Raw genomic sequence first — 27,231 nt, 5'->3', positions numbered from 1 at the left:
TGACATCTGCAAAAATTTCAGTGAAATCTTCTGGGCAAAGCAATCAAGGAAACCAAGGCTGGTTTAGTCACAGGTAAAGTTTCCACATACAGTAACACTCACGGGACACGAATGSTTTACAGGGAAGGGTGAGAGTTTCAACCTGTGACCTCAGTATCACCTCTCCACTGACCGAGCTGAATTTCATCTGGGGTTTACAACACCTTTCCCAGGTGTYGAAACCAGGGAAAGCAAAGATCCTCCCGTCCAGCAATAATGCTCTTCCTTGTAACTCATTCAGCTTTAAACTTTAATTTTCAGAGGTCTGCTTGGAAAGAACTGTGGTATAGATGTTCTGTAATACAGGGTGGGGAGCAGCACAAGTGTGGAACGCATTGGAAGGGAATCTCAAAAATGTGAAGTCTATGGGGGATTTAGAGAGGAGCCTCAGAGGCTTCTCACTGCATCACTTGCCTGTAACACTGCAAATCTCACACCTACTCATTCCAGAAGACTATATTCATCCCCAGTATATAAGAAGCACTACCCAAAACTATCAACACCCACAGAAATGACTTCACAAGCCAGATGTTATCATCTACTATTTTTTATAATCCAGATGAAAAATAGATACTGTATTCCTTGTGATACCTTCATATTTATAATAATGATAAATCATACTCAGAATGCTCAAAGTGTTAATTCCAAACTTACACTTCACAAATAAAAAGTCCTGGGGAAAAAGTCTTCAGGCATGTTAGAACCACCTAAGCCAAGGAGTTGTTTCTCTGTGGCCCAGTGTGTGTGAGACACCATCTGTGATTCGTTTAGCTGAAGCAGCAAAATCCCAACTCAACCTTAGCCACACAAATATCTGGAAACTAAACATACTTACCATTATAACAGTGAGGGAGATGGTTAGTCTTGACACACCACTGAAGAAGGAGGCAGCTCCAATGGCAGCAAACAGACCTGGATCAATCCATGCTCCGTATTTATTAGTTTGAACACCAAAAATGGAAAGAAGGATCAGACCAATTATCCTGCCATACAGGGCTCCTGTATACCTGGAGGCAAGAAGAAAAAGAGCACTCTTCTTGCCTGCCATACTGGTTTCTATAAATGCTTCTAATAATCCCCTAACTCCATATTTAATTTTGTCAGCTTTTGTAGCAACTACTTTAAAAACAAAAGCAAAACAAAGCACCACTCTAAGTCTACCTGTGCTCTTTAACTTGGGTAAGTAAAATATTATAGCTATGTAACACATGGACAAAATGGACATGTTAAATGACCTGCTCAAAGCAGAGCAGGAATGAAGCTGTGTTGAAAACCCAGGAGCCCTCAAACTGACCATACTCTCCCTTAAAGAACAAAAACAAACCGATCACAGCTTGCAACCAGCTTGCCACTGCTGGACTGAGACAAATTTCCATTGCTCATGTGAGAAACTAGAGATACAAGTCAATCAGTGAACTGGATTTGTACATACATTCACCTTTCAGGAGACATTTGTGTATGCATACGTACACAAAATCATACACTATATATACATCTCTATAGTCTCAGCACCTTCTTGCATCATTTCTCAACTTATAGTTATGAAAATTAGGCTACCAATTCAGAAACATAGAGCTGGCTGACATACTTGGCTAGGGATAACTCTTCAGCCAAGTATAGCATGTTTCAGGAATCATTTTGCATTCAAAATTGGTTTAGGCATCACTTTGGGGAGAAAGTGAAAGAAAGGGCATGCTCTGGGGCAGGGCAAAGGGAAAAAGTTGTACACACAAATTTCTCCTTAGAATTATTTCAGTATTTAAAATGCATTATGCTGGATACCCACTCTTCAGTCATTATTTGTTGCTTACAGAACATTTTGGGATTCACATAAAATCTCTTAACATTACTGTAAGAGCTCTACTTTAGTCTACTACAGCTTTCTAAAAACTACACAAAGGGCATAACTGGAGTTTTCTCCAAAGTTCAGAGTGTTGATGTCCAAGATTAAGATTCAGGCTATTATGTGCATAAGAAACAGATGAAAAGTCTGGACCTGAAACTGTGTTTCTACAGTTACAGAAATAGAGCCAGCAACCAATACTCTTTCTGGGTCCCTAGAGGATTCAAATGATCTACACTTGGAAAGGATACAGCTTGGCTGTGGTCCTCCTACAGCTATTCTCAGATGATTGCTCTTTGTTCTTTTCCACAATTTTAGCTGCTCTTTCCAACCTAGTCATCCTGTTCCACCTATACAACCTCCTCCAAGCAACTATAGCTTTGCTATTGCCAAGCATTCAGTTTACAATTCACGTGGTTGCTACTTCAACGCAGGTCTTTGGTATAGGAAGCTCAAAGCAAGATGGGCAAAGCTTACAGCRCAGGAATAACCAGGCCACTCGCAACAGCAGAACCTGCAGTCCAGCAGCTGAGGATGAAATAAAAGGCCAAAGTAGAGCAGAGAGATGCATATCCAAATTCACCAGGGCTTCCACGTTTAAATAGATATGCTATTCCTTGCTTTCCATTTTCAGCTAGGAGAGCAGCAGCTGCACGACAGAGAAAGAAATACAAAATATAATATTCACAAAATTACGCTCTGCATTAGTTCTTACATGCCTAAGTGTGACAAAAAGTTTACATGACAGGTTCAACATCTGAGACTTTTTAAGGAAGAAAGAAATATTTGTTCTTTACAGATTACGAGATGTTAATCTTGATCCAAGTGAGGAACAATCACAGTCATTTAAGTCAGAGAGAGGCAACTTCTTGACTTTTGGTGTACTGGATCAGCAGGGTTCTTTTCTCCATTCCTTTTGGAGGTAAATTGTGCAGAGAYTTCCTAGGGTACTTGGCTGAAACATGGAATTAAGTTCTGATGTATCCCTTAAACAGGGCACTATACTATTTTGAAAAAAAAATAACTATGCTATGAGTAAACACTTGGAGAGCACTTCAAGTTACATAAATTCAGTTGTCCCTAGGTATCATTCATTTAGTTCTTACCTTGATTGAAGGTTTGATTAAAATATCTGACTCCATCTGGTCCTATCCATGATGTGTTTGGTGAACAATTATATTCTGAAACTTCCCTCTTGAACTGCTTTATGCTTAAATATTAAATGAAAACAAACAAACTATTAAGTGGATGATAATAACTTGCAATGCCTGTACAGAATTTATTAGATATAAATTTTATGTAGAAATCCTATTTTCCCCACGTATTTCTTAATTAGAATAAAACTAATATGCCAGATTAACTAACAAATCTGTTTCATAGATGTTCATATTTCTCTGCATCAATTCTCTGTACTGCTGTTGAAATCATAAATTTACAAAACCATAAATCACATTTCACATCCCAATCTTGGAATATAGGGAAAATTCTGATTAAAATGCCTACTTTAGGCATTTTCTCCTTCCCAGCATGTGTAGCACTGTAACTGTGTGAAACAGCACCAGCCAACTAAACCATTCTTGAGAAATACTTCTGTGGGCACACATAGCAATCCAAGCCAGAGGGAGCATTTTTAGTTAGTATGCTTTATATAGGAGAGAGCCATAGAAAACAGGAAAAGACCTAGAGGTTACCTCTTCCACAGCCATGCAAGCTATACCCAAACCACACCTAAAAGGTATTTGTCCAACACATTCTTAAAAGTCTCTTTCAGTAAATACTAGTACCGGTTATTTCAACATTGAAAAACTTGCAGCTTGGAGTGCCAATTAATATCCTGACCAGATCTTTTCCTGGATGCTTTCTCAATCTCAGTCATCTTGAGCAATTGCAGTCTCCAAGCAGGTACAACATCTTTTGCTGAGTTTGGAAAGCATCCAGAATGTTCTGGACATCACCAAAGTCCAAACAGTTACAATATAAACTCTGTTTCTGGAAGAAAAAGCAGGAGATCTGTGGTATTTGACCCACCTGATCCCTGCTCAGAACTTTAAGGGAAACTTATAACAGAGCCAACATCTAGTGCAAGAAAATCTCTTCCAGACCCCAGATTGGCAACCAAAGGGACACAAGATTTATCCCAATTTTTTATTTGCTTTTTGCATTAATCCAACCACTCAAATGAGAATATATTCCAAATTCATAATGGCCAATAAAAAAATAAATTGTTCTTTAGTCCATCCTACCTCAGGAATCATATGATTGTGCAACTCGCTTATCAGCAAAATCTCCAGTGTTTTAATGGTAGTAAAGAAGATATCATTTGTATAGGAGTGCACACAAATAATAGCACATGTCAAGGTACATTTGAAACTTGCAGCAGTGCCAAAATAATAGAGAAAAACAAGGCAAAAAAAAAAAAAAACTAAAAAAAACTAAAATACTGGGTTGAAGAAGAATAAAACACAGAACAGATGTAGCAGTTGTCTATGCACAGGTTTTCATGCCACTAAGTCGTTTAGCTTGAAACCGGTATGTTTAGTAGAGATGGAGTCATCCCTGGAAATATTTCTACACGGAAAGAGTGGTGAAGCATTGGAACAGGCTGCCCGAGGAAGCGGCGGCATCACCGTCCCTGGCAGTGTTCAAGGAACGTGTAGATGAGGCACTTAGGAACACCGTTTGGCAGCACTGAGGTGATGGGCTTACAGTTGGACTCGATGATCCTGAAGGTCTTTTCCAACCACAGTGATTCTATGACTGGAAGGACTGCACTATTACTACATTACATGCAGTGAGAGTAAGAATATTTGTGCTGCAGCAGGAGCGGCCGATGGAAGAAGTGTCTAGCTCCCTTTCCTCCTATGTTCCCACAATACTCCTCCTTCTCCCAGCAAAATCAGAGCCTGCTGGAAGTGCTGCAAAATCCTAGTGAAAGCACAGTTCCACTCTACAATATAAATATATGGGACAAACTACACTAGGAGGAGGAAGCACCCTCGTATTTTATAAGCTGCTTAGAGCCACATCTAGACCTGTAGCTGTTTTACTGTCTGGTTTAAAAGAGAAACATGCATCTCACTCCAAGAACTGGATTAGCACAGAGGACAAACCCAGGTACTTGCAACTGCTTTATAACATGGTAGCTATTGAATGTCTTGTAAGAGCAGGAGTGTCTAGCACATACCTCTTGAATCTTCAGAGGTTAATCATTTTGACCTGCTCTGGGGCATTGACTTAAGAAAGTCTCTCATAYTATGTTGGAATAAGAGAGACCTACGTGATCCTTACAGAAGTCTCATCATCACAATCATAATTCCCTTTTTGCMTTTCTTAGAACAAGAGGACAATGAGCAAGATTATTTTCCACATTTATTTTTGTAGCTTATTACAAAAGCTCTGATTTTCTCAGTAGAGAAATCATTACTACCTTCAGCATAGCCTTGCAAAATCCTTAACAATTTGGTGTTTAATTCTCTTCAGATCTATCCACTTTCAACAGGATGTAGCCTTTATAACTTAAGGTCACACCAAACTAAGAACTGGCAATAAGACGGTTTAGCCTCTAGGCTGGATCAGTCTGCCTATTTTTGATACAGAGACAGGCAAAAAAAAAGCCCAGAAATTATCGTGGTTTCATATGTTTTTCCTCTAATGCAAAAATAGCTCTGTTTTGAAAAACAATTTTGCAAGCATTTAGTCCTTAAAATACAAAAGGATGTTGGGATGAGAAAAAACTCCTTTCTGTAGCAGTCCAAATAGCTGTAGTCACCAAGTCCTGGTATTAAGCAGGTGACAAAGGTTGCTGTTTTTACAAAGAATATGCAAATCCAAGCTATAGTAGACAATACTAAAATAGGTAGTCTAAGTCAAATGATAGTATTTGATAGACATGATAGACATTTGATAGACATGATAGACAAGGATGGGGAAGTCTGTCTACTTCCTGTATACTTAAATAAGAGTCCACTCAGCTATAGCAGATTACTCTGCATTTGTAATTTGCATTATGCATTATATATAACGCTATCCATTTGTGAGGAGGAACTGTAAAGCCACAAGTTCATAGTGACCATTCATAATGTCAAACCATTATTTAACATAAAATCTGAGCATTTTTTTTCCAACTTCCTTTGTATTCTTCATAGATGTCTCTCAAGAAATGACTGCAAAACCAATATCAAAGTCAAGGATGTTTCCATTCAACCACATTGGTCTCTGCTGGTTTACCAAAACAGTATTTGTCATTTTAAGTCCTCTTATTACAGTTTTTGCTGTACTGGCATGGACTTCTGGCACGTTACCCACTATTCAAATTATCTCCAGACTATCTTCAGATAATTATCTTTACCCCAAAAGGAACTCACTGCAGGGCAGGGACCTGGATCTTAGCCCACATCCTACCCAGTCACAGGAAATCTTTACTCAATGGGGTGACTATATTCTCCTGTGAATGGGATGGGGATTCCCTCTACCGCATGAGTATTAAATACTAATAAAGATGTTAGTGGATCAGTTCTGAATTTGATCAAATGTACTCCTATAAGCATTTTCTCTATTGTTTATGAAACTTAATGTCATTTAGAGTAGACTGATTTTTACCCCAAAATCTTTCACAATGCAGATTGTGTGGTGTATGTTATCACCCCCTCATCTTCTCTCCCCGCCCCCCCCTTTTTTTTAATGCTTTGACAGTTTCCTGATTTTTGGCCACAAATCGTTCTTTTGTGTTACATGCATTGTCATAGTGAAGGCTAGAATTTTGCAGCTCTTTTTTTTTTCTCTCTATTTGATGGAAATTAAAATGCAAAGGAAGCTTAAAAAACAAAAACCTACTATTATACAGATACACGATTAAATTATGTCGCTCAGCGCCAATAGAAGCAGACTGAAGCTGAGAACAAAGACTATTTATCATCAGTGCCACCAGTACCCTGGTCCCGCTTTCCAGGCAAAGCTGAGCTTATCATCAATACATTTTAAAGAAAAATCAGGATTCTAAACTGCAAATGTGACCAAGTAATATATGTGCAATACATTTAGACTCTTTTCATTTTCTGTTTCTTTTGCATCTTTTTTTTTCCTTTTAATTTTATATAATAAATGTTTCTCACTGGAAAACTGTGAAAAAAAATTATAAATATTTCAATGATTAAAAGATGAAGAGTTAATCTCGTATCTCCCTGAGTACATTTTAGGCTCCAGTTCTGAACTTCTATGACTTTTTTCCTCACAAGACATTGTGACAAGTAAAAGAGACAGTGATTAATAATTGCATTTACATAGCTTTTTTTCCTAGTGAAAAARTTTCTCCCCACTTACATTTCTGAGTTGTTTCTCAGCTGGGAGTTTCTCAGGCTCATGACTGGAGTGCAAGGAAAGAAATATGGCAAATAGATTGTAACAGTTGTTGTACATACCTGCCGGCATTAAAACAAATAAACTAGCATGAGATGGAGAAACTTAGAGAGGAAAAATGTCTAAAATCACCAGCAATTGTCATGAGGAAATTGTCCTTTAGGGCTTTACCTCATATTCCAGAAGAAAATTTGCTCATAAACAACCAGATTCAACCCACCTAATATTAAAAGGCTTTGGGATCTTTGGGATCTACTTGTCTTTYACAAAGAATTAGGGTGTTTTTGTTATCTTTTTGGTTAATATTTAAAATGATGTTATGTATAAAAAAAAATCCTTTACTTCTGTTTATACTAGTCCCAGCTTAAGCCAATATAAAGTTTTGGTCAGTTGGAACAGCAGACTGATTACTTCCAMTTTTTAAAGTTATTACTTCCCCTCTCTTTCAAGGAGCAAATTTCAAGAAGTAACTTCCACCAAGTCCTTCTCCTATTTGTCTTTTAAACCTATTTTGAAGAAAATACAAATAAAACCAAAAGTGTTTGAAGTAAAATATAACAAAGTGTTTTTGCTAGTTGCTTTGTATTAACCATTTTTTTTTTATGTGTGACAGCTCTGTATTTTAGTTATACATATTTCAGCATAACATAGTTATATGCCACTCAAACAATTCTGCGTTCTTAATCTCACACACTAGCTAAGATCAATTTATAGATATAAACAAATGCCAATACACAACAAGAAAAGATTTAGAATAGAAACACATAGTCATCATGGTAATAATTCTTCCAAGCACAAGATTCCATATGCTTTGTGGATCTTTATAAAAACAGCTCAGGTAGTATATTTAAAGAAGCCCTCAAGCTGAGAACCAGCTATGGCCAATTATGATGATTTGTCAGACAATCATATCTCAAAGATTAAAGGCTCATGGGCAAAACATTTCTAAAAGAGTGATAGAAGAAACTGGGAGTAGTGTGGTCTTCCCAAAGTTTAGGTCAGGTTCTATTTCTCAAAACTTAACTCAGGGACAGTTCAAACCCAGGTCAGGCTTCTGCCAAAGCCCCAACATCCCAAGGGAGGTAGAAGGAGAGCCAGTGTCTCAGTATTTAAAGCAGTAGCCTATCTTCTCAGCTAAGCCTACAAAAATAATCTTCCCAAGTAACCTTTCAACGTTCTGACAGTTTAAAAAAATATATACACATATATCCTTAAATTGTTCACCCTGTCCATGGAAACGCTAAGGTTTTGGAACAGAAGCATTAGTCAACATGATAAAAAAATAGAAAAAGATAGATAGTTCTGCCAGATTCTTGGCACAACGTTATCTACATTGTGATTTCCTCACGCAGCAGAAGGTGATGAATTGAGCAGAAATAAATGCAGGCCAACGGGCAGAAGGGCACTTAGGAAGACAGTTTTGCCTAGTCTATGGACTGAGGATTAGATATACAATTCCAGTCAAAGGAATGATACTCCGGGGTATGTTGTGGGTGTGGAAGATACTGTGATGGGTGCTTTCCAAGTTTAAAAGCAAGCTGGTTTATACAAGATTATTTTTGGTTAAAGTCACTGTGACATAGATTCTTTCAGTTGCCTGATTATGTGATTTTATATTTATATACACACACACTTATATATAAAAAAAGTACAGTTCTTGGAGATCAGCTTCTTTCCTGTCTGTTTTTTTGTGCCAAGTAATAATAATTGTACGGACTGTGACCTTAGCAGGATCTCCTAGAGCGAATAAAAAGGAAATACAATCTGAATACAAGTTCATGACACAAAGTTAATGTTAAAAAGCAGCATGTTTATTTTCAAAATTAAAAGGATGAGAGCACAACGTATAAATGGAAAAGCTTTTGTAGGCATTATAGCCATACAAAACACACGCTCTCCTGACAGTTTCAGGTGTGATTTGGCCAGGTGCTAATTCCTCCATGAACTTTGGAAGTCAGCAAGGCTCTTAAATAATGTTCTATAACTCTTTTAAAACATTTTCTTTTTCTCTGACATAAAATCTTTGTTAATTGATCTTATTTTAAAAACCTATAGTATCTTACAGACTAGGTCTTTTTGGCTTCTGTTGCCTTTTTTTTCTCTCCTGTAAAGTTTTATTTTTCCGAGTTTTATGTGTTTAAGTAGCCTACATAAGGGCTTTGTAATGTATTATGAGAAAGGCAAAACTTTCCCAATGGTATAAAAAATGGCTGTCAAACACAGAGCTCTGGCTTCAAATCATTAAGATAATCRTTACAAAACCTGACCTTTTGCAATTACAGCTCCCCTGAAAACTGTGTAGTTTATACAGGACTAATGAGGGGCACACACAGGACTGAATTACTCATTCTCTTAGTTTACAAACTAGCCACTCGGGGGGTTTGTTAGGATGTGTGCTCAACACTATAGCTGAGTGCTCAACTCAATATAGTGCTCAACACTATAAATGCTCTGCAAGACCTGTGAGCAAATTTGTAGCAAGATCTAAAAAATAAATTTGGGCAGTGAAATAGTGAAGAAAATCTGCTTTCCATACCTACATTATCCATCCCTTCAAACCTGGAAGCAAATGACTTCAAGAGGGACTCCTCAAGGCATCTCACCTCAAGAAGATGCTCAATAAACAAGGATCCAAACTGAGAAGTCAACAGCCTACCACTAAGAGGAGCTAAAATCCAGCCATCATGAATAGCACAGAAATTCCCGGCAAAACATGGAGGATCTCTCCTCCTCCCATTATTTTCCTCCTAAACAAGATAAGGTTTCATTTCTGTTTTGTCCTCTGGTGGCACAACAAGCACATGGTTGCTATGAGCAGCAAGCAGGACTGGGGAAAGAGGAAATAACACTGTCACAAGACACACAGCTTTCAATAATTACATGAAACGCACTCTTTCTGACCTTACAGAGAAAAATCTGGTGCCATCTGTGGGAAATATGTCTCTTTGTACTGACGTATGGATGACAGAGCCCTGGCACAGGCTGCCCAGGGAGGCTGTGGAGTCTCCTTCTCTGGAGGTCTCCAAACCCGCCTGGATGCCGCCCTGTGCCCCGTGCTCTAGGTGTGCCTGCTGGAGCAGGGGGTTGGACTAGATGATCTCTAGAGATCCCTTCCAACCTTGGCCATTCAGTGGTTCTGTAAAACCAGAACTTGCCAAGGCTTGACAAAGTTAGCTTTAACAATTTTTGTTTTCTGCTGGAAGAAGATGCATCCCCCTTTAAAAAATCAGTACATGCTGGATGTAGAAAAGCTTGTGGTTATTACTCCTCTAATGGAACAGAAGTTAGAGTCTAGCTTGGTGCTTGAAGACACAGCCCCTTTCCAGGCTAGAATTGAACCTGATCTGATCACAGATTCTGTTGTTCCTCAAAGTCAAACTTATTCATGAGAGACTTTCCTTCTCCAAATATTGCACATAAGTTAATGAAAGGAAGAAAATTTGAGCTTAGGCACAGCCTGATAAAAAGTACAAATTGTAAAATTTCCACAGTAAAATTTTATATATATGGTTTCTAGGTCTATCAAAGCAGATTAGGATAGAAACCACTTGCTTCATACTGAGTATAGGGATAAATACATCCAGCTCTCACAGTTATCTCACAGACTGACTCTGAATCTCCTCTGTATAAATATACTAGTTTTTCTCCCACTGTCATCCAGGTACCTGAAACAAGCTGCTTGCTTCTCTTTGAAGCTTATATACTTTTGTTGGCTCAGGAAGAGGCTGCTGAGTGTTTGGTTAGCTTGTACAACACTTGCTTGGGCTGAGGGGAGCAGTGCATCTATACAACCAGCTGTGACGTCTAATTGAGCAACAATTTCTCTAGGAGGAGAGGGAAGAGGACATACATGTGCTTGTATATGTACTTGCACACACATTTACGTAGACATATGCAAAAAAGCACATATATACTATGTGTAAAACATATTGGCAAGTCTGTTTAGGAGTGGTCAGAAATACTAGGTTTTAGGAAATCAATGTACATTAAATATCCCTTTTTCAGGGAAATCAAACACTTCAGAAAGTTTAAAAATTCCTCAGAAAGACTTCTTTAAAAATGCAGAAAAGGCAAAAAAGTATGCTGAGCAGGTTTTCGGCAGAAAAACTTACAGAGAAATCTGAATTTGTGGAACTTACTGCAAGTAAGTAGAAAAGCTGCAAAGGTTTCCCTCCTCCATATATAGCAATATTGTTAAGCTACAACCACAGAATTCAAAAACACAAAAACATGCATAATATGGAAACCTTTTATCTACACCCTGGATCCATCAGCACAACCTTTCCCACAAGACCACATCACACTATGGCAAGTGGGAACTTCAAAACTAGAAGTAACTCGGCCCCTGTTAATGCCTTATCTGACATTCCAGTCCAACCTTCACCTGTAGCAAGTAGGATAACTTCACTCCAGAACCTGCAAAGTTAGATTAGAATGATTGTTTTATCTATCATTAAGACCCTAACATTTATTATTCATGCAACTATTGCTCTTACAACAAGCAAAGACCTCCTTTACTTTCTTCAGGCAAAAAGACATATGATTATGATGACAGACTCCTAGCTATCTTCCCAATTTAACAACTGAAAAATACGCCAGATGCAGAAGGATGAAGAAGATTGCATTTCAGGGCATAAGACTAAACTAACTCAGATAATAAGTGGGCCAATTACTAACCAAGAACAGGAAAAATGGGATGAAACCTACTAGTTACACAAATCCCTAAATAAATGGAACACTATTCCATCATTATTGGTATATGTCACTAAGCTGATATAGGTGTATATAAAGCAGTAGTGGAAGACTGACACTGCAGATAAATCCCTTAAGCAATTTAAAAAATTGTAATAATAATAAAATAAAAAATCTTCTCCATTCTTAGATGCATACCAACATTAAATACCTGTATATCCTTAGGAAATCCTTATGTCACCATACTCTGATGTATATTAGCATCACCAGATCACATATGCTTTTCCATCCAGTCAATTTATGACCTGCCCTTATTAACCACCATAAACATTATATAATCAAAAGAACAGTATCATTTACTTACAAGGATGAGCACAGTTTCCAATAACTTGCTTGTTTTTCTAAGGGATGGTTTTGGAATTGAATTAAAGAACTGGATACGTAATTTATTAATCTTTAGATTTAAGGAAACGAAGAGAGCTCCCAGGAGACCTCCAAGTACGCCAAGTAGGATGGTTGGAATGAAAGCCAAGACGCTCATGTCCAGCAAGTCCTTAACCTGAGCGGAAGAAAGGAAGAAAATATGTTCTCAGAATCCTGCCAGTGACTGAAATGCTGTATCCTCTTTCAAAACAGACACCACAAATGAATTTCCATACAGGAAACAAAACTTTCCTTGCAGTTCAGGGTGCTAAGCTAGTGATTWTAAGGCTAACCTCAGGAGAGGCAGTATAACTGCTCGAGTAATGTGTAGTAATGGTTCCATGAGGCATGCAAGCGCTCTTGCACATAGGAGTATGTGCAGGTGGAACCATTTTTACACRTTGCTCAATTAGCCAGTTATTTTCATTTTGGAATGACCATACAGGACTTGATAAAGTCATGCTGATAGCTAAGGRCAGAAGCTTCCTTTCAGAACCATCTGTCCTTGACAAAAAGTAATGAATCAAGCAGAAACCTCTATGATGCAGCTACAACTGCCACAAGCCTCCAGAAGCTTAGATTACATCCAAGTAACATGATACATTGGCCTTACTGCAAAAATAGAAAGACAGGGTGGACCAGAGCTTTCCTCATTGTATCTAAACTAACCTCATAATTTGGCAAAGTACATTTATTGAGAGTGAACCATGTGTTCCATGTGTTTTGAAATCATGAATAAGCTCTAAGTAAAACCATGAAAATTGATCAGGAAAAACTCACGGAAGCAACATATCACAAATACAGAATAATATATGGCATATGGAATAGYAATTTTGTTGTTATTGTTCCACTTAACAGCAGGCAGTAAGGATGACAACAGTATCACTCTTGAAGATAATCTTCTAGCCAACACAAAGTGGGCAGTAGATCAGTGGTGATCTAATTAAACGCTCTGAGGATGTTATTTCCTTAGCCCAGGCTCACAGTTATCTTTTTGTCAAAGATAAAATTGGAGCAGAATAAGAAATCGTGAAACATTAAAAARACTGCCTTGAAGAGAAAACTAGGGACACAGTACAGGGCTTGCTTGCAAAGAAAACTGTCACAAGCTTGGGGACAGCRAATAGCAGAAACTTCAACAGCCATCCTCAAAATGCTGAACAAGTGCAACAGACTCTCTATTTTTTTTTTTTTCCATCTTATTCTTTTTGGTTTGGTAAATGGGATGCTGCAGATCAGGAAGCATCCTCTTTTAGGCAAAATTTCCTGGACTCAATCCCAAACACAAGGAACTCAATACTTGGAGTTGCGCTCAGAAGAGTTAGGGAAACACATATTCTGCCATCTGATAAATATTCTGAATTGTTTACKGCAGGATCCAAATATCTTCCATTATATTCTACTTGATTTCAGTCCTGCATTAAAACAAACATTGGACACAAATAGCTTTATTGGGTTTTTTTTCCTTGCCTTCTGCATCCTCAGGGAAAGATACACTGGGATGACTGTTTTGAAGCCCTGCATGTACATTACATTGCATGTGTGTGGCAATGAAGTGAAACAAGTGGTCTGTGCACTTGGAATGAACAGTGGCACAGTGTATTGTTTGCTTTGTRGTAGTTTCAGCCACAGGCTTTGGCCAACCATCAAGGAAAAATCTGTTACCTACAGAAAAAAGTTTCACCGTTACAAATAATCCACTGGCCTACATAAAAATAAAGTCAGGTTGCCTAGAAGTCTCAACCTCGGGAGTTGAAAAAAAGGAAAGGAAAGGGAAAAAATTCCTTTTGTAATGTTATCTGGGGTAGAATGAAACTGAAAAAAAAAACTATTTTTCTTGAGAAATATTATCCACAAGCTTTCAACTCTGAGTTTATTCATTGTAAACTCTGCTGGTTAATGCCACAAAACATGAAAGCAGGGAAATTTCCCCTGAGTCCGGTGTTCGGAGAAATGAAAACATTTCTGGTTATCTGTACCAATTTGTGAGCCAAAAATTATTGAACCCTGGCAGAAGTCACATTGGTAATAATTTTAGCTAACATTTTCCTTTAATGACACTAAAAGAGGATGGCAAGAGACAGAATCTACTGTTCTTTTCTGAAAGCATCGTGAAAGAAGTTTTGAGTGAGTTATGTTTATTATGAAAYAGCAATCCAAGCAGCCCCTTCTCTGGTCACGCAGCTGTCCACCATGCAGTACTTGGGCTTCACCAATAAAGCTGGCTTTGGCAGACCTGGCTTCCTCCTTGCCCATTTAGTCTCACCTTTGTGCCRCAAATTTATGTCTTTTTGTCTGTGCTACTGCAACTGTTTGGGGGATTGCATTGTAAGCCAGTTCAAAAACAGAATTTGCATTGAAACAAATGWCATTCTTCCACTGTTCCAAAGAAAATTGTGCGGAAGCAGATATGAACTAAGTAGTTGTGCATGGTTTGTGCAAAATCACCATAACAAGCAGCATGCACAAAAAAAACACTGCTCATTTCCCCAAACAAGATACGCCTACCTGTGCAAAGTGTTATCATCTCCAGCTTCTGCATTGCCAGAGAGATAAAAGCCAGAAAAAATCAGTGACCAGCAGAAGTGATCAGGGAAYTAGTTATGAAAAATTCACTTATTAGCAGATAGTGGAGTGGCATTCAGAAGATAAGGATTTTGGTTCTAGATCTCCAATTGATCTTCAGACCACATGATTAAATAGAGAATGATATTTAGGCAGGGAGAAGTAAAGACAATTCTTACACTTCCCTACTGAATCATCTTATTATAAAGTTGAGTGAAAGACTATAATATAAACAACTATTTTTTAGGTGGACACAAGCTTATGTTCCAAGAACAAGGCAATGTCACATGCTGGAAAGAATAAAGTAATGGAGGCTGAAGGTCACCTCTGTTGTGCAACCAGGAACAAACAAAGATTATATCTTTTAAAATATTTAATCTGTAAGCACAAAGGAACAGAGTCATGGTGCAGTAGAGGCTGAAGCAATCATAGAGAGCTCAAGCCAACCATAGGAGATGACAGCCCTTGTAAAAGCATCTTTGCTTTTCCTTTCAAGGAAAGTARCTCTCTCCTACTCAGCACCAATACAGCACTTTAACTTAATAAATTACATGATTTGCTGATCAGAAGACACTTGTCTGTCTGTTCTCTCAAGTTTTGAACAAAATAATTATGACCAAAATCAAAACYTATTCAATATTTCTTTAAGAGCTCTAACCTACACAGGCTATTGACAGATTCAGGTATAAGGTCTAATAACCTCTAATAGGCAACAAACTTCTTGTGCTACATGGTAAAATACATGGTAAAAATATCTGTTGAGGTAGTTAACACAAAAGAGCTATGTTGTATCTCACTMAATAGCATGAAGCTTTCCACACTTGCAGATCTGATAACTGTATCCAATCCTTTCCTCTTCCTCATTTTCCTCCCTACCCACTGCCAACAACGATCCCAAGAGAAAGAAGCCCAAACCCCTGCATCTATTTCCACCTACACCCATACAATACATACCCAAAACAGAATTCTTTTCTCCACCTCAAAAAATCCAAAGTGACCCCTGTAAACAAGCCCRTAGAAAGAAGAGGACAACAAATCCGTGGTGAAGGTAGCCGCCAAGCAGCAGAAGAAGGTCTGCCAGGCCAGTGTGATGTCCCACGAGGAGGACACCTCCTCCAGCGTGAAGAGGAGCCCACCGACGGGTGCACGCAGCACCGCAGCGATCCCTGCCCCGGCACCAGCTGTAATGAAATTCCTCCTGCATAGGTAGGAGAGCCAAAAATCACTTAACAGTAACAAGAAGGAAAGAAAAATCACCCTAAATTATTTTGGGTATTTTCCAGTTAAAGCTGGCAGACCTGAAGGTTTTATTTCTGGGATATKATAGTGTCTTTTATCTCTAGGATTTGAATTCAGATCTGGGCTCAGATTTGATTCTCGTTGCTCAAGTACTCCGAGTTACCTGGCAGTGCAGAAACAGGTTGATTTCAATATTCTGCCAAGCCCACAAACACTCAGGTTCTCAACCAGGCTGCCAGAGCAGAGAAGAATGAATGCAATTGCAACAGTGAATGAAGCATCCCTATCAAACAGTCCTACGCTGAACCCCAAAAGGGGCTAGTCAGCAAGAAGCAGGATACTGCACTTCATTCACAGCTTTCCTTTCTGCTCCAACAGTTTTCCCCTTTTTGACCTTGGCAAAATCCACATTCCTAGAACGCTGCATGGGGAACCCAGTGTCACATCCGAGAGCTGTTGGATTCGGGCTCTGAACAGCCTAACGTCATGCAGACGTATCATTTCCCATCCTGGAAGCAGTACAGACACAAAGGTGAAAAAAAAATTAATTAAAAAAGGTAAGAAGGTTTGGAATTCACTAGAAAAATGAGAATACAGTTTGGGAGCTTCGACTCTAAATGCCCCTTCTTAGTCTGTAAGTATCTATAAAGTCCCCTGGGAATATCTATGCCTTTTCTCCTTCCTGCACAGGTGTTCAGCTCAGGTACCCTCTGGAGAGCAAGAAACTTCTGTTGCTCTAAGCTGCACTGTGAGAGTGCACTGTGCCGAGATATGCACTGTGATCCACATTCTGCTGATGTACCCTGCAGGAAGCAACTGGGTAACAAACAAAAAAACTTCCCACCTTACATAAAATTAACTGGAAATAGCAGTTACATTTTTAAAAAAACTTACAGGCAACAAAAATCTTCCCAAAAAATGGTCAGTTTTCTTTTATACCTGTGTTATTATCTATTTTCTCACATACCATACCATTCCCTTTAAAGAGCCCATCTCATCTCATTACATGAAAACAACATTCTGGATCTGACTGATGTTGCATTTTTAAGGAAGGCTGCTATGTGCAGAAGTAGAAGGAGCTGGAGAAAATACCAAAAGAGGAAATTACTGTGATTGACTTCTGCCTTGTAAAATTGGTCAGCTCCAGCTTTTGCCAGAGGGTCCTGGATGCTGCTGCTTCATATCATGCAGTAACTACAAGTGCTCATAATATATGCATAATCTGGATGGTCAACATGAGACCCTCAGAAATGAGGTGCAGAAATGGTGACCATGCAGAAATAGCTGAAATCAACAATCACACCAAATATTCTAATATTTTGAGTTTTAAAAATTGCCAAATTTTCCGGAAAAAAAAAAAAAATCAAACCATACTCCTCTCAAAACATGCACTCCGTATTAGCAAGTCTTTTTGTCTTTTTGTCTTTTTGACTTTAACCTTCTGTGGTACCTATAGATATTATCTGTACAGATTAATGATACTAAGGGTAAAGGACAGGGGAGAAAAAAAAAGCTTAAAGAATTATTTATCAAAGTCCTTAAAATTCATTTCCCTATATGGACTACTTTGGAGCCCTCCAGTAAGCTAGAGACATGTTCATATCTGATATTTTCCAGCAAATGAATGTTGAAGTAGGTATTCTTTTTTACGTGCAATTACATGAATGTGTCTGCATGCCCAAACTGCTTTCAGAGCGGTGTTCAGAGCTCAAAAGGTACCGTGTGTGGGAGTACGAGGTAAAGGAGCTTTGCTTGGACATGTCCAAGTCCTTGCTGCAGTCAATTACACATGCACGTAGTACTGATGGTAAAATCGAACCTCTCAAATACATCAGTTGCAGCTCTCTAATGGCAGCAGCTATAAGAGCCTTCAACATCCTAATGCTTCCTTAGAAATATTGGAGCAGTAATTCCGCATTTTAGCATCTCCTGCCTGAAGCAGAAGCTGGAGCAGGTAGCCAAACTACTCCAAAAGATACTGGGAGAACCAGAGTTTTTCATCATGATCTTTCTAAAAGTTTAAAGGGGAGGAGAAAAAAAATGGCAGAGATTGCTCAGAAATAATCCTTTTTATAAAGGGGAATCTTAGAAAATTTGTCTCTCTAAAATATCTTCTGCATGAAAGTTAACAGTTCTTTCTAATTATACTCTATACTGCAGAGAACACAAACAAAAATGCTCCCTTTTCCTCTTACTGCAACCGCTTGTTTCTTCCATGAGTAACTTCTTGCTTAACTGGAATGTCTCAGATTTATTGGTCATGAAAGCTAACGGGGAAAAAAAAGAATCCCTTTGGTACTTTTGGATTTTCTTTTAAGCCACAGTAGCTGCTCATTTGAATTCTTCTTTTTGTTACATTGGAGGTAGGAAATCAGCAAACATAATTAGATTTTTATGTTTCTTTGCATTGGGGGAGGAAATATTGTATGTGAATTTGTATGCATATGCTTAATATGACTGCATGACGATAAACAGAATGCATAAAACAGAAACTGGCTTGCAAATCCTTTCTCTAGCAACTAATCTCATTAACGTCAGTAGAACTGACAGYAGAAGGGAGCTTAGCAGAATTATCTCTTGGACAAGCAGGCTCAGAGAAGAGTCAAATTAAAAGAACTATAGAAAAGGGAAACAAGGGCCCCCTATGCTCATTGTGGAACCCCCATCACTCTTTCTTTTCTAACTTTAAGAGTTGAAAAAATAAAGTAATCTTTAAGCACCACCTAAGCATATAATGCAGGTCTAAAAACAAAACAAAAAACAACCCTTTCTATACAACCCAGAAGGCAATGCTAGAATATGTTGAGTATTGAATGCATTTTTTTTCACAAGCATTTGATACAACAACCTAGGAAATATTCTTTTAATTAAAACAGGATTCTTTTCCATTCCAAAGAGACAAGCAGCAGAAAGGCTGCAAGATTACTGGATCCTCAGCTTCATTTCCGCTCTAGACCCGAGGATCTTGTTGACCACTTACTGGCTACTCTGGGGACAGACACAGGGCTGCAGAAGGCTGCACGATTAGTGCTCTGCCAGGTACTTACTTATCAGCTGAATTCCGAAACCGGGTCAAGAACGGGAGGYGGATGCCAAGGGTGTCCGACTGCAGTTGGCTCAGGCCACAACCCRTGATGGCACTACGAATAACATGGTATAATTGAGAGTATTCTTTGGTAAGTTATCCATAAGTCAACCACAGATGAAGACAGGAGAGGACAACCTCAGCACAGAGTAGCAAAGCTTGACTTTAACAGCTCTATGTAAGTAAAATGTTCAGCACATCTTTCGAATATGCCAAGTCCTGCTGATATAAAGCAGAAGGTTATTAAAAACTTTCAGGTTCTTAACTCAGAGTAAAATTTTACAAGGAAATTTTACTCTCTTTTACAAGGAGAGTTGTAATGATAGACCGTGAAATGCCTTTTGATGATCAAGTCAGCCTAAGTGTGAATGACATGTCAGATTATAGCCCATCATCTCCAGGTTACTGACAAAAAAAGAGCAGAACAGCTCTACCTCTGGCAGATGATGAGCAGTGATTTCARTTACTAGTGTGTTCTCAGACAGCAGCTACATTTAAATCAAAAGAGAAAAAAAAAAATGTGTTATGGAAAAAAAAACCTCTTAGCTGTATAATCTTGTAAGACTTTTCTACAAGATTTAAATTAGGGACCCTAACAACACTCTCAGAGGTTTTTAGCAACTTATGAATGTTTAGAATTGCAAAATTATTAAGGTTGAAATAGACCGTTAGAGATCATCTAGTCCAACCCCTCTGCACATTCAGGGTCASCTACAGCATAGAACCATAGAAAGTTTATGCTTAATAAAAATGTGGAATGGTTCCAACGAAATTAAACCAATCCTTAATTCCTATCTTTTAGAGAAGCATGATAGTACTAACGTTGACTTTATGCAAAGAACTATGATTCAGTTCTTTGACTCATGCCACACTGTTAACAATCCTGCACCAAGAGAAAACACTGCAGCTGCAGTCTCCGAGTGCCTCGAGACAAATACCTGAAAGCAAAACAAAGCCAAAGAAACCTAAAAGGAGAGCTAAACCTTGGTAATCATTGTCTGAAAGGTCTGTGGCTGCTGCTGACTAACCATGCTCTCCTATTTTTGAAAATCTGAGTCACTCTCGAGGGCACCTCCAAATGAAAAAACAGTGACAGAAAATGAGACAAGGTCATGGGGAGGAGAGGTTTGGTCAGGCCAGTGATGAGGAAGAGAACAAACAAACAGTGGGTGAATACTTTCCAAAACCAAAAACAGTCAGAAATGAAACAACACCCAACAAGTAAACCAACCAAAAAGTAACGTGTGTCACATCAGCAGAGATCTCTACTCAAGATACAGTTTAACTATCTCTAAATGATAAATAAAAGGATATTAAATCACAAAAGCAGAAAAGTCCAAAATCTGGCCTGAAATCCTTACCAAGTTTGKTTTTTTTACAACATAGTAATTTTCAAGCACCAGCTTTGACGTACAAAAACTAGAGGACTGGGCAACCCTCCTCACTTCCCCCCAAGGCCTTGGCCCATAACAGGATGACTTGGATTCTGTTTCTCTGTATTTAACAAGTGAGAATAATTTTAAAAAGGGAAGTGAGGAGGAGTCCTTTAAAAAGCCTGAGCAGTGCTACATTTCACACACCTAGAAACATTACACGACACCCCAGTGTGAAAAACATGCAGTTACAACCTGTCACCCCGTCGAGCTGCACGGGGTGTCTGCGCTCTCTGCGGTGCTGCCAGGTTGTGTTCAGGGATGATCCTGGCTGTGGATTCACCTCCCTTCCCTTGCCCTTCATAGCTGAGCTGCCTCGTCAGCAGCCCAGGTAACTGTTTGCTGAGCATCACTGCCAATGATACTAAGGAAAGGAGTCAATTGTTAAAAGATCCAGTGACAAAATGTTTTCCTTCACAGCACAAAGAGTTGTGCTGATGCAGAGGAAAAGGACAGCACAGGAGAGAAAAAGCTACTAAAAGCAGGATTTATTTTAAGCCACAGTGACCATCAAGAAAAAGATTTCCAAACTATACCCCCAGCTTTAACTTTTGAYTGGTGCTTCTTACCCCAAATGGATCATGGGGCCTTCTGGCCCACAGAAGAGTCCCGAGGCTACAGCCAGCACACAAGAGACAAACGTTCCTAAAAAGGTCTTGATATTAAAAAGATGTTCCATGGAAGTACCATTCAAATAGCCAATGATTTCTGGTAACCCAGATGCTGAACCTGCTGGGCAAAAGAACTGCAAAGAGGAAAAAAAGAGAGAATCAACAAAACCACTTCCAGCTAGATGGCTTCAGAGTTCTCACAGTTCTCAAGTCCTGCTCTCACACGACTCTCTTCACAAACTCTGCTGTAATTTATGGGCACTRTATTTTCACACAAACAACATGCAAAAATCCAAGTCACCACCAACTTAGAGTRATGAGAGAAGAAAATCAGTGCTCAATGCCCCGGGCCCCTTGTAGCCTGAACTCAACCACTCTCTTGTCTRTGTGCAGATGAGCCAGGGTGCAGGGTGTGTGAGAGCCTGCATTATTTGTTCAATAAATCCAGGCTTTGGATAGCTCAAAATTGGTCAAATATTACCTGTATAACAGCAAACAATTTTCCTGCTCTTACTGTTGCTGGATTTGAGGAAAAAAGATGGAAGTTCAGTATTAAAAAAGAAAAGAAAAAAGATTTTTTTTTACTCTATACTGTTAATTGCTTTTTTATAATTAAATTGAACACAGCAGGATAGTAAGTGTCAAAAAGGCACAATGTTTTCATCTTGCAGCCTAGTAAAAGTGCTGTTCTGAGCTGCAAGTGCTTCACAGCAGAGCTAAAAGATCAGTCTAAAAAACAACAGTAGTTTTCATATGAACTGGGGCTCTTTGGCTTAGGCCCCTTCCAAACACCAAGTTTTCATAAATTTCACCAGTTCACCACTTATATTTATTTTATAAATACCACGTTAAGTGTAACTTGCATAGCTACCACCACTGAATTCACCCCAGACACTTTTATACAAGCTATGTGCGGTAGAATTCAGCTTCCAGGCTGAAGGCCAAAAAAGGCCTCTCCAACTAGATTGTAAAACTGATTTTTTTATTTATTTTTTATATAGAATACTCAATTAAACAGTATTTGGAAGAGCAAKAGATTTGGTTTATCACATAGACCCGTTGAGCAGGAGACTTAACACTTACCAGCACTGAGCTTGAAGACACAAGAATYATGGCCAGCCCATACCCAAGCACACATATCCAGGTCATGTTGAAGTTGCCATCCTGTCCAGTTCACAGAGAGATTAGTACCTCAGCAGTAGTATAACAAGCATACAGCCTGCTATTTAATGTCCTTTTAACAGCATTTAATGGCGTTGAAAATGAAGAGATTGATTCAGGGCTTGTTTGCTTCCCACCCCCCCCTTTTTTTTTTTGTCACATAGATACCTATGGATAGAATATATACCATGGGGCAGAAAGGGGGGAGCGTGACCACCAAGGAGTACAGATTCTTTAAAAACTGCACAAGTAACAGTGAGTTAAACACTGACATTCAGAGAGTGAACTCATCCTTTCTTCCATAACTTTGTCCATCTCTACAACATTATAAGGGATATATTATTTGCTAAGGACCCATTTCTGGACAGAAGTAGAGTTAAAAGACCTTAAGAACATACACAAGAAAGCAATAAATAGAATATTCAGGTGATATTTTGCTGACTGGAAGCTTCAGACTCATCTTTTGAATTTGCAGCTATTGTTAACAGACCAAACACCTAAGCAAGCTCTTTCCTGCTTTATCTTAAACAAAAGGGCAACTTTCATGCTATGCCTTCTCTCATTTAAAAACATATTTTAGTCTCCTTGGGTTTTTGCTTTGTTTACGTTTGGGTTGACCACAGCTATGCTGTCTCCAGAACTCCTCAGCTCCCATGTATTCTGCTGAGTCCCACAGTGCTCAGCTGTGACTGTGCRTGCAGGTCAAACACATCCCTGACATTTCTGAGGTCAAAATGCTACAGTGGCCACTGCTGCCTTCCCACCAACACCTCACAGCAAGCCCTTTCTCCATAAGTATGCTGCATGGAAAAATAGGAAGGCAAAYGCAGAGTTTTGCTCATGTGCAGCTGAAGGAGGTATTTAGATGGGAAAGTTTCTAGGCCAGGAGTTAAATACTGGCGCTGATAACAGAACTGGTTAAGTATTGACCGCTCTCCCTCTGTATTAATGAAGAGGGAGACACAGCCCTACAGATGTGTCTCACCAGTACTGAGTGGAGGGAAAGAATCTTCTCCATTGACCTGCAGGCCACATTCTTCCTGATGCAGCTCAGGAGGTTGTTACTTGTTTTTAGCACAAGGATACAATCCTGGCTCATGGTCAACTTGTTCTCCAGGACACCCAGGTCCTTCTCTGCAGAGCTCTTCTCCATTAGGTCAGCCCACAGCCTAGCACTGATGCATGACAGTTCTCCCTAGGTGCAAGACCCTGCACTTCCTTTTGTTGACTCTCGAGATTTTTCTCTGCCCATTTCTCCAGACTCTTAACAAAGTGGTTCTTAGCCCACTTAGKCAGGTGGATCCTGACTCTTACTAGCAGTCCTTGCTCCTCAAAGGGATGCTCATAGCTGTAAAAGCCAATGCCGTGTTGCCAATACCTGGTGCATGAGCAAGCAGTCTCCTCACTTCCTKCTCCCACTGCGGCACAACTCAGACTTAACCAGCTCAAATGCCAATTTGGGCAGAATTTCTGGTGCTTCATCTGCTACAAGAACACTGTACTTCTTCTCTAAATGCAGATCTGCAAACAGAGAAGCTCTTCTCCTAGTACCAGATATCAAGCTTCAAGCCTTCCCYGTTGTGGCACTCTGTAACCCCCAGTGCAACCAGCCCAGACTGACTSCTCCTCTTTCTGTCCAGCTGGTGGCTCAGGCTCTTGTCTCTTCAGCATCTCAGAAAAGATCCAGTCAACCTCCTTCTCATCATCTCTGTTGCAGTGTTGATTGCTGACTTCCTCCCAGAGCTCCTTTCCCTGATAGCACAGCTTATCCCACAGAGCTCCCCTCCTGCAGCCTAGGAGCCCATCTGTGCCAATCCCAGCCCTGCAGAGCTGCACCCTGGGTGAAGGCCTCTGCAGTGCTGGATTTTCCTGTCCAGGGGAYGCTGAGCACCATGCCCTGCAGCACCCCGCTGAGCATGCAGATACCACTGCTGAGCATGCAGATACCATCACCTCAGCTATCTGGGTTACATTGCTACATCCCCCATATAGACTGCAAAGACGTGATGCTTCCTAGTCGGGGGTCAGCTGCAAAAAAAAAGCTCAAAGTGCCTTCCTCACAAGGAGCTCCTCAGCATTTATACTATCTACCATGGATATCCCATACCAGGCTAACACTTTACCATCTGCTTTTCTCTACATGTGAGAAACAAGTAATCAAAGGCAGATTCCTTAACATTCACACTAGTCTTTGTGGTGGTAAAAGTCACAATTGCTAATCTCAGTTACAACAGAGATGATACATTATTGKGAAATCATTTGTCTTTAGTGGGTATGTATAGTATTAGTAAAATATAGCTGCATTGCATAYATAAAGCAATTGCAAATCTGGTATAAAGTTCACATTTACGGAAGAGTGACACCTACTTCCCTCCCTTGGGCATCACCACTCTAATGTTCCTTTCAGTGCATGCATGCAAAGGAAGGGGCAAGAGGAAGCTCACGGTGCTTTAAACACTGCCTTCATCAACCTCATAAAAAGAACTCCATTAGATATCATGCTGATTAAGTCCTAACAAAGGACACCAAAGCCTGACTGTGCAAAGAACACCAGGATATTTAATATCCACATTGACCTAAGCACTCAACACTCACAGCTGTTAGAAACCTCACCATGTGCATTTCCAAATAGAAAAACATAGAAGAGACCAGTCCTTTTGCTCACCTGCAGATAGTTTTCCACCAGGTCCCATTTCAATTTGATGAGACAGTCAATTATCTGATGAGTCAAAAATCCCAGTATCCCAACTGCTATTCCTATTAATCCCATGAGCAGCCATCGATCCCACTCTGTGCTGCAAATGGGAGAATGTGGTTAGCGCTCAACCACAGCACAGGACTATTGGCCCCGCTTCCTCACACAAACATGTAAATCCCGTCTTTATGCCATTTGGATTAGTAGTGTGATTGTACAAGCACTGTTTCCATCAATATCACTTACAAAAGTTATGCACACAAAAATTCTACTTTTTGGTGAAGGACATTTCCATTTGGCTAGACAATGTATTTACTTTTTTTAAAAAATATACTGGTAGCGCTGCAATCTGCCTTCAGGTGCAGATGGATGCAATCTCAAAATTTAATTACTCTGTGAAGTTACTTATTAAACATYCATTAGAGTACTCAGAATAGCAGTTTCAAAGCAATTCGCCTTTTCTACTGCAACTAATGCACGTGACAGTAAATATCATACAAATGTGCAAACTTTTATCTCTATTTTTAGCATTCCTAAATATAAACTTCAAATAGTATTTGCACGTTAATAACTTTCAGAACCATCTATGACTACAAAATATTGCAAATTAAAACAACACATTCTTTCCTCCAGATTACACTAAGAGTCAGTGATTTTAAGAAACATCTTATTAAGATGTTAACACTCCCTTGACCTCAAAAGTCCCAACTTGTTGAGAGCAAAGGCAAAATACTTTGAATGCTGTACATCTGACTACTGAATACTTGGACTACTGCACTTGCTACCTTTCTTCATGACTGCATTTTCCAACTTACAGAAGCAACAAAAAACATTTTCTCAACTTCTCCTGTTTGCAGACGTCTCCCTGGATTATGCATATCACCTATAGTTTAGATACAATGCTATTTGATTAAGGTATGTTTACCTGTATGTTTTCTCCTGTAGCCATTTCTTGTAAGCATTACTATGTGAAGGTAAGTAATCCAAACTCTCATGGGCTACCAGGTGTTCTCTCTCTTCCTCCTCCTTGCAGGGATAACACGCTAGACTGCTTCTATTAATGCTAGGTTGCTTCCCCAAATCCTGAGGATGAATCAAATCAGGCCCCTCATCTTCCACTATTAACATCTCCTCTTCACCATTTTCCATGTATCTCCTACAGGCAAAAAGCGATGACATTACCAAGGCCCAAAAGATTTCAAGAATCTTTGGGTGCTGACAAGAACTATGAGAGCCCAAGGAGATCAGGCTCTTGTGGCCAGAAGAAAAAACGTGTGAGATTGTTGTAGCTGCGCTGCAGAGATTGGGCAGCTTGTGTTTGGGCTTGGTTGGCCCTGCCCAAGCATAGATCCAGCAGCTGAAGCAATGAAAACTTGCCCAAGCTGAAGCTCTCTGGTGCAGAAGCCATTTAAAGAACTGATAGTCCCTAAAATAGTTTATTAGAACAAGATTAGTGCAGCTTTTCCTTAATGACTGTGCAGATGACGGAGAAATTCAAATGGCAAGGGCTCTGTTCCAAAGAGATGACCCCATGGTGTGCCTAGGGTCATCCAAAGATCTTCATCAACTAAAACAATCACACTACRTACGCATATTCCATCTGAAACACTAAATTCCCAACAAAATATGGGGACTGGTATTTTGCCACTCAATTTTGCACAAACRCCATTTTCTTTGAATTTACGTACCTGTAAAATTTCTTTTTATATAAAATCATTTTGTTTTGAAATGCTGAAATTGTTCATTTTCTATTCTGGTAAATCACATTGCAACATCTTAGAATAGAAGGAAAAAAAGACTCATTATAGTAGCATTGTATAATATGGGCACGCTTGCAGTCTAGTCAAAACATAAAAAAGATCTGTTGCAGGTCAAATATTTACTGTAAAGAAAGACCAGAAACATGTTGATGTGTTTGTCATCTACAAAGTATGACTCTGATTACTGAAGTAAGGACAGGGAAAGAGATTACTACTGCCCTCTATTTACTGGCACTGTTAACTATAATGTGGAACAATGTGGAAAAGTCTGACCTGAAATGGCAGGAACAAAAAACAATAAAAAAAACTTGACTGTTGGTCAGTTAAAGC

The 27,231-nt window shown here is 39.3% G+C and overlaps 1 protein-coding gene across 1 annotated transcript in view; it reads right to left on the bottom strand.

Moving 5' to 3' along the window:
• LOC112947424 (chloride channel protein C-like) overlaps window positions 1-26,320 on the bottom strand; it is an 84,444-nt gene extending 58,124 nt beyond the window's left edge. The window contains exons 1-11 of the mRNA XM_026039505.1: window positions 26,067-26,320; window positions 25,112-25,241; window positions 22,369-22,449; window positions 21,244-21,419; window positions 19,204-19,296; window positions 15,872-16,115; window positions 12,294-12,488; window positions 7,202-7,299; window positions 2,989-3,092; window positions 2,360-2,531; window positions 875-1,046 (exon numbers count right to left, since the gene is read on the bottom strand). Coding sequence (XP_025895290.1) covers window positions 875-1,046; window positions 2,360-2,531; window positions 2,989-3,092; window positions 7,202-7,299; window positions 12,294-12,488; window positions 15,872-16,115; window positions 19,204-19,296; window positions 21,244-21,419; window positions 22,369-22,449; window positions 25,112-25,241; window positions 26,067-26,320 — 1,719 coding nt within the window. The remainder of the gene's footprint in view (window positions 1-874; window positions 1,047-2,359; window positions 2,532-2,988; window positions 3,093-7,201; window positions 7,300-12,293; window positions 12,489-15,871; window positions 16,116-19,203; window positions 19,297-21,243; window positions 21,420-22,368; window positions 22,450-25,111; window positions 25,242-26,066) is intronic.
• Window positions 26,321-27,231: the final 911 nt, after the last annotated feature.

This window comes from Nothoprocta perdicaria, unplaced genomic scaffold (assembly GCF_003342845.1).
Source record: "Nothoprocta perdicaria isolate Ctin4 unplaced genomic scaffold, notPer1 scaffold_231, whole genome shotgun sequence".
NCBI classification, from domain to species: domain Eukaryota; kingdom Metazoa; phylum Chordata; class Aves; order Tinamiformes; family Tinamidae; genus Nothoprocta; species Nothoprocta perdicaria.
This window is presented reverse-complemented; position numbering and strand designations above follow the sequence as displayed.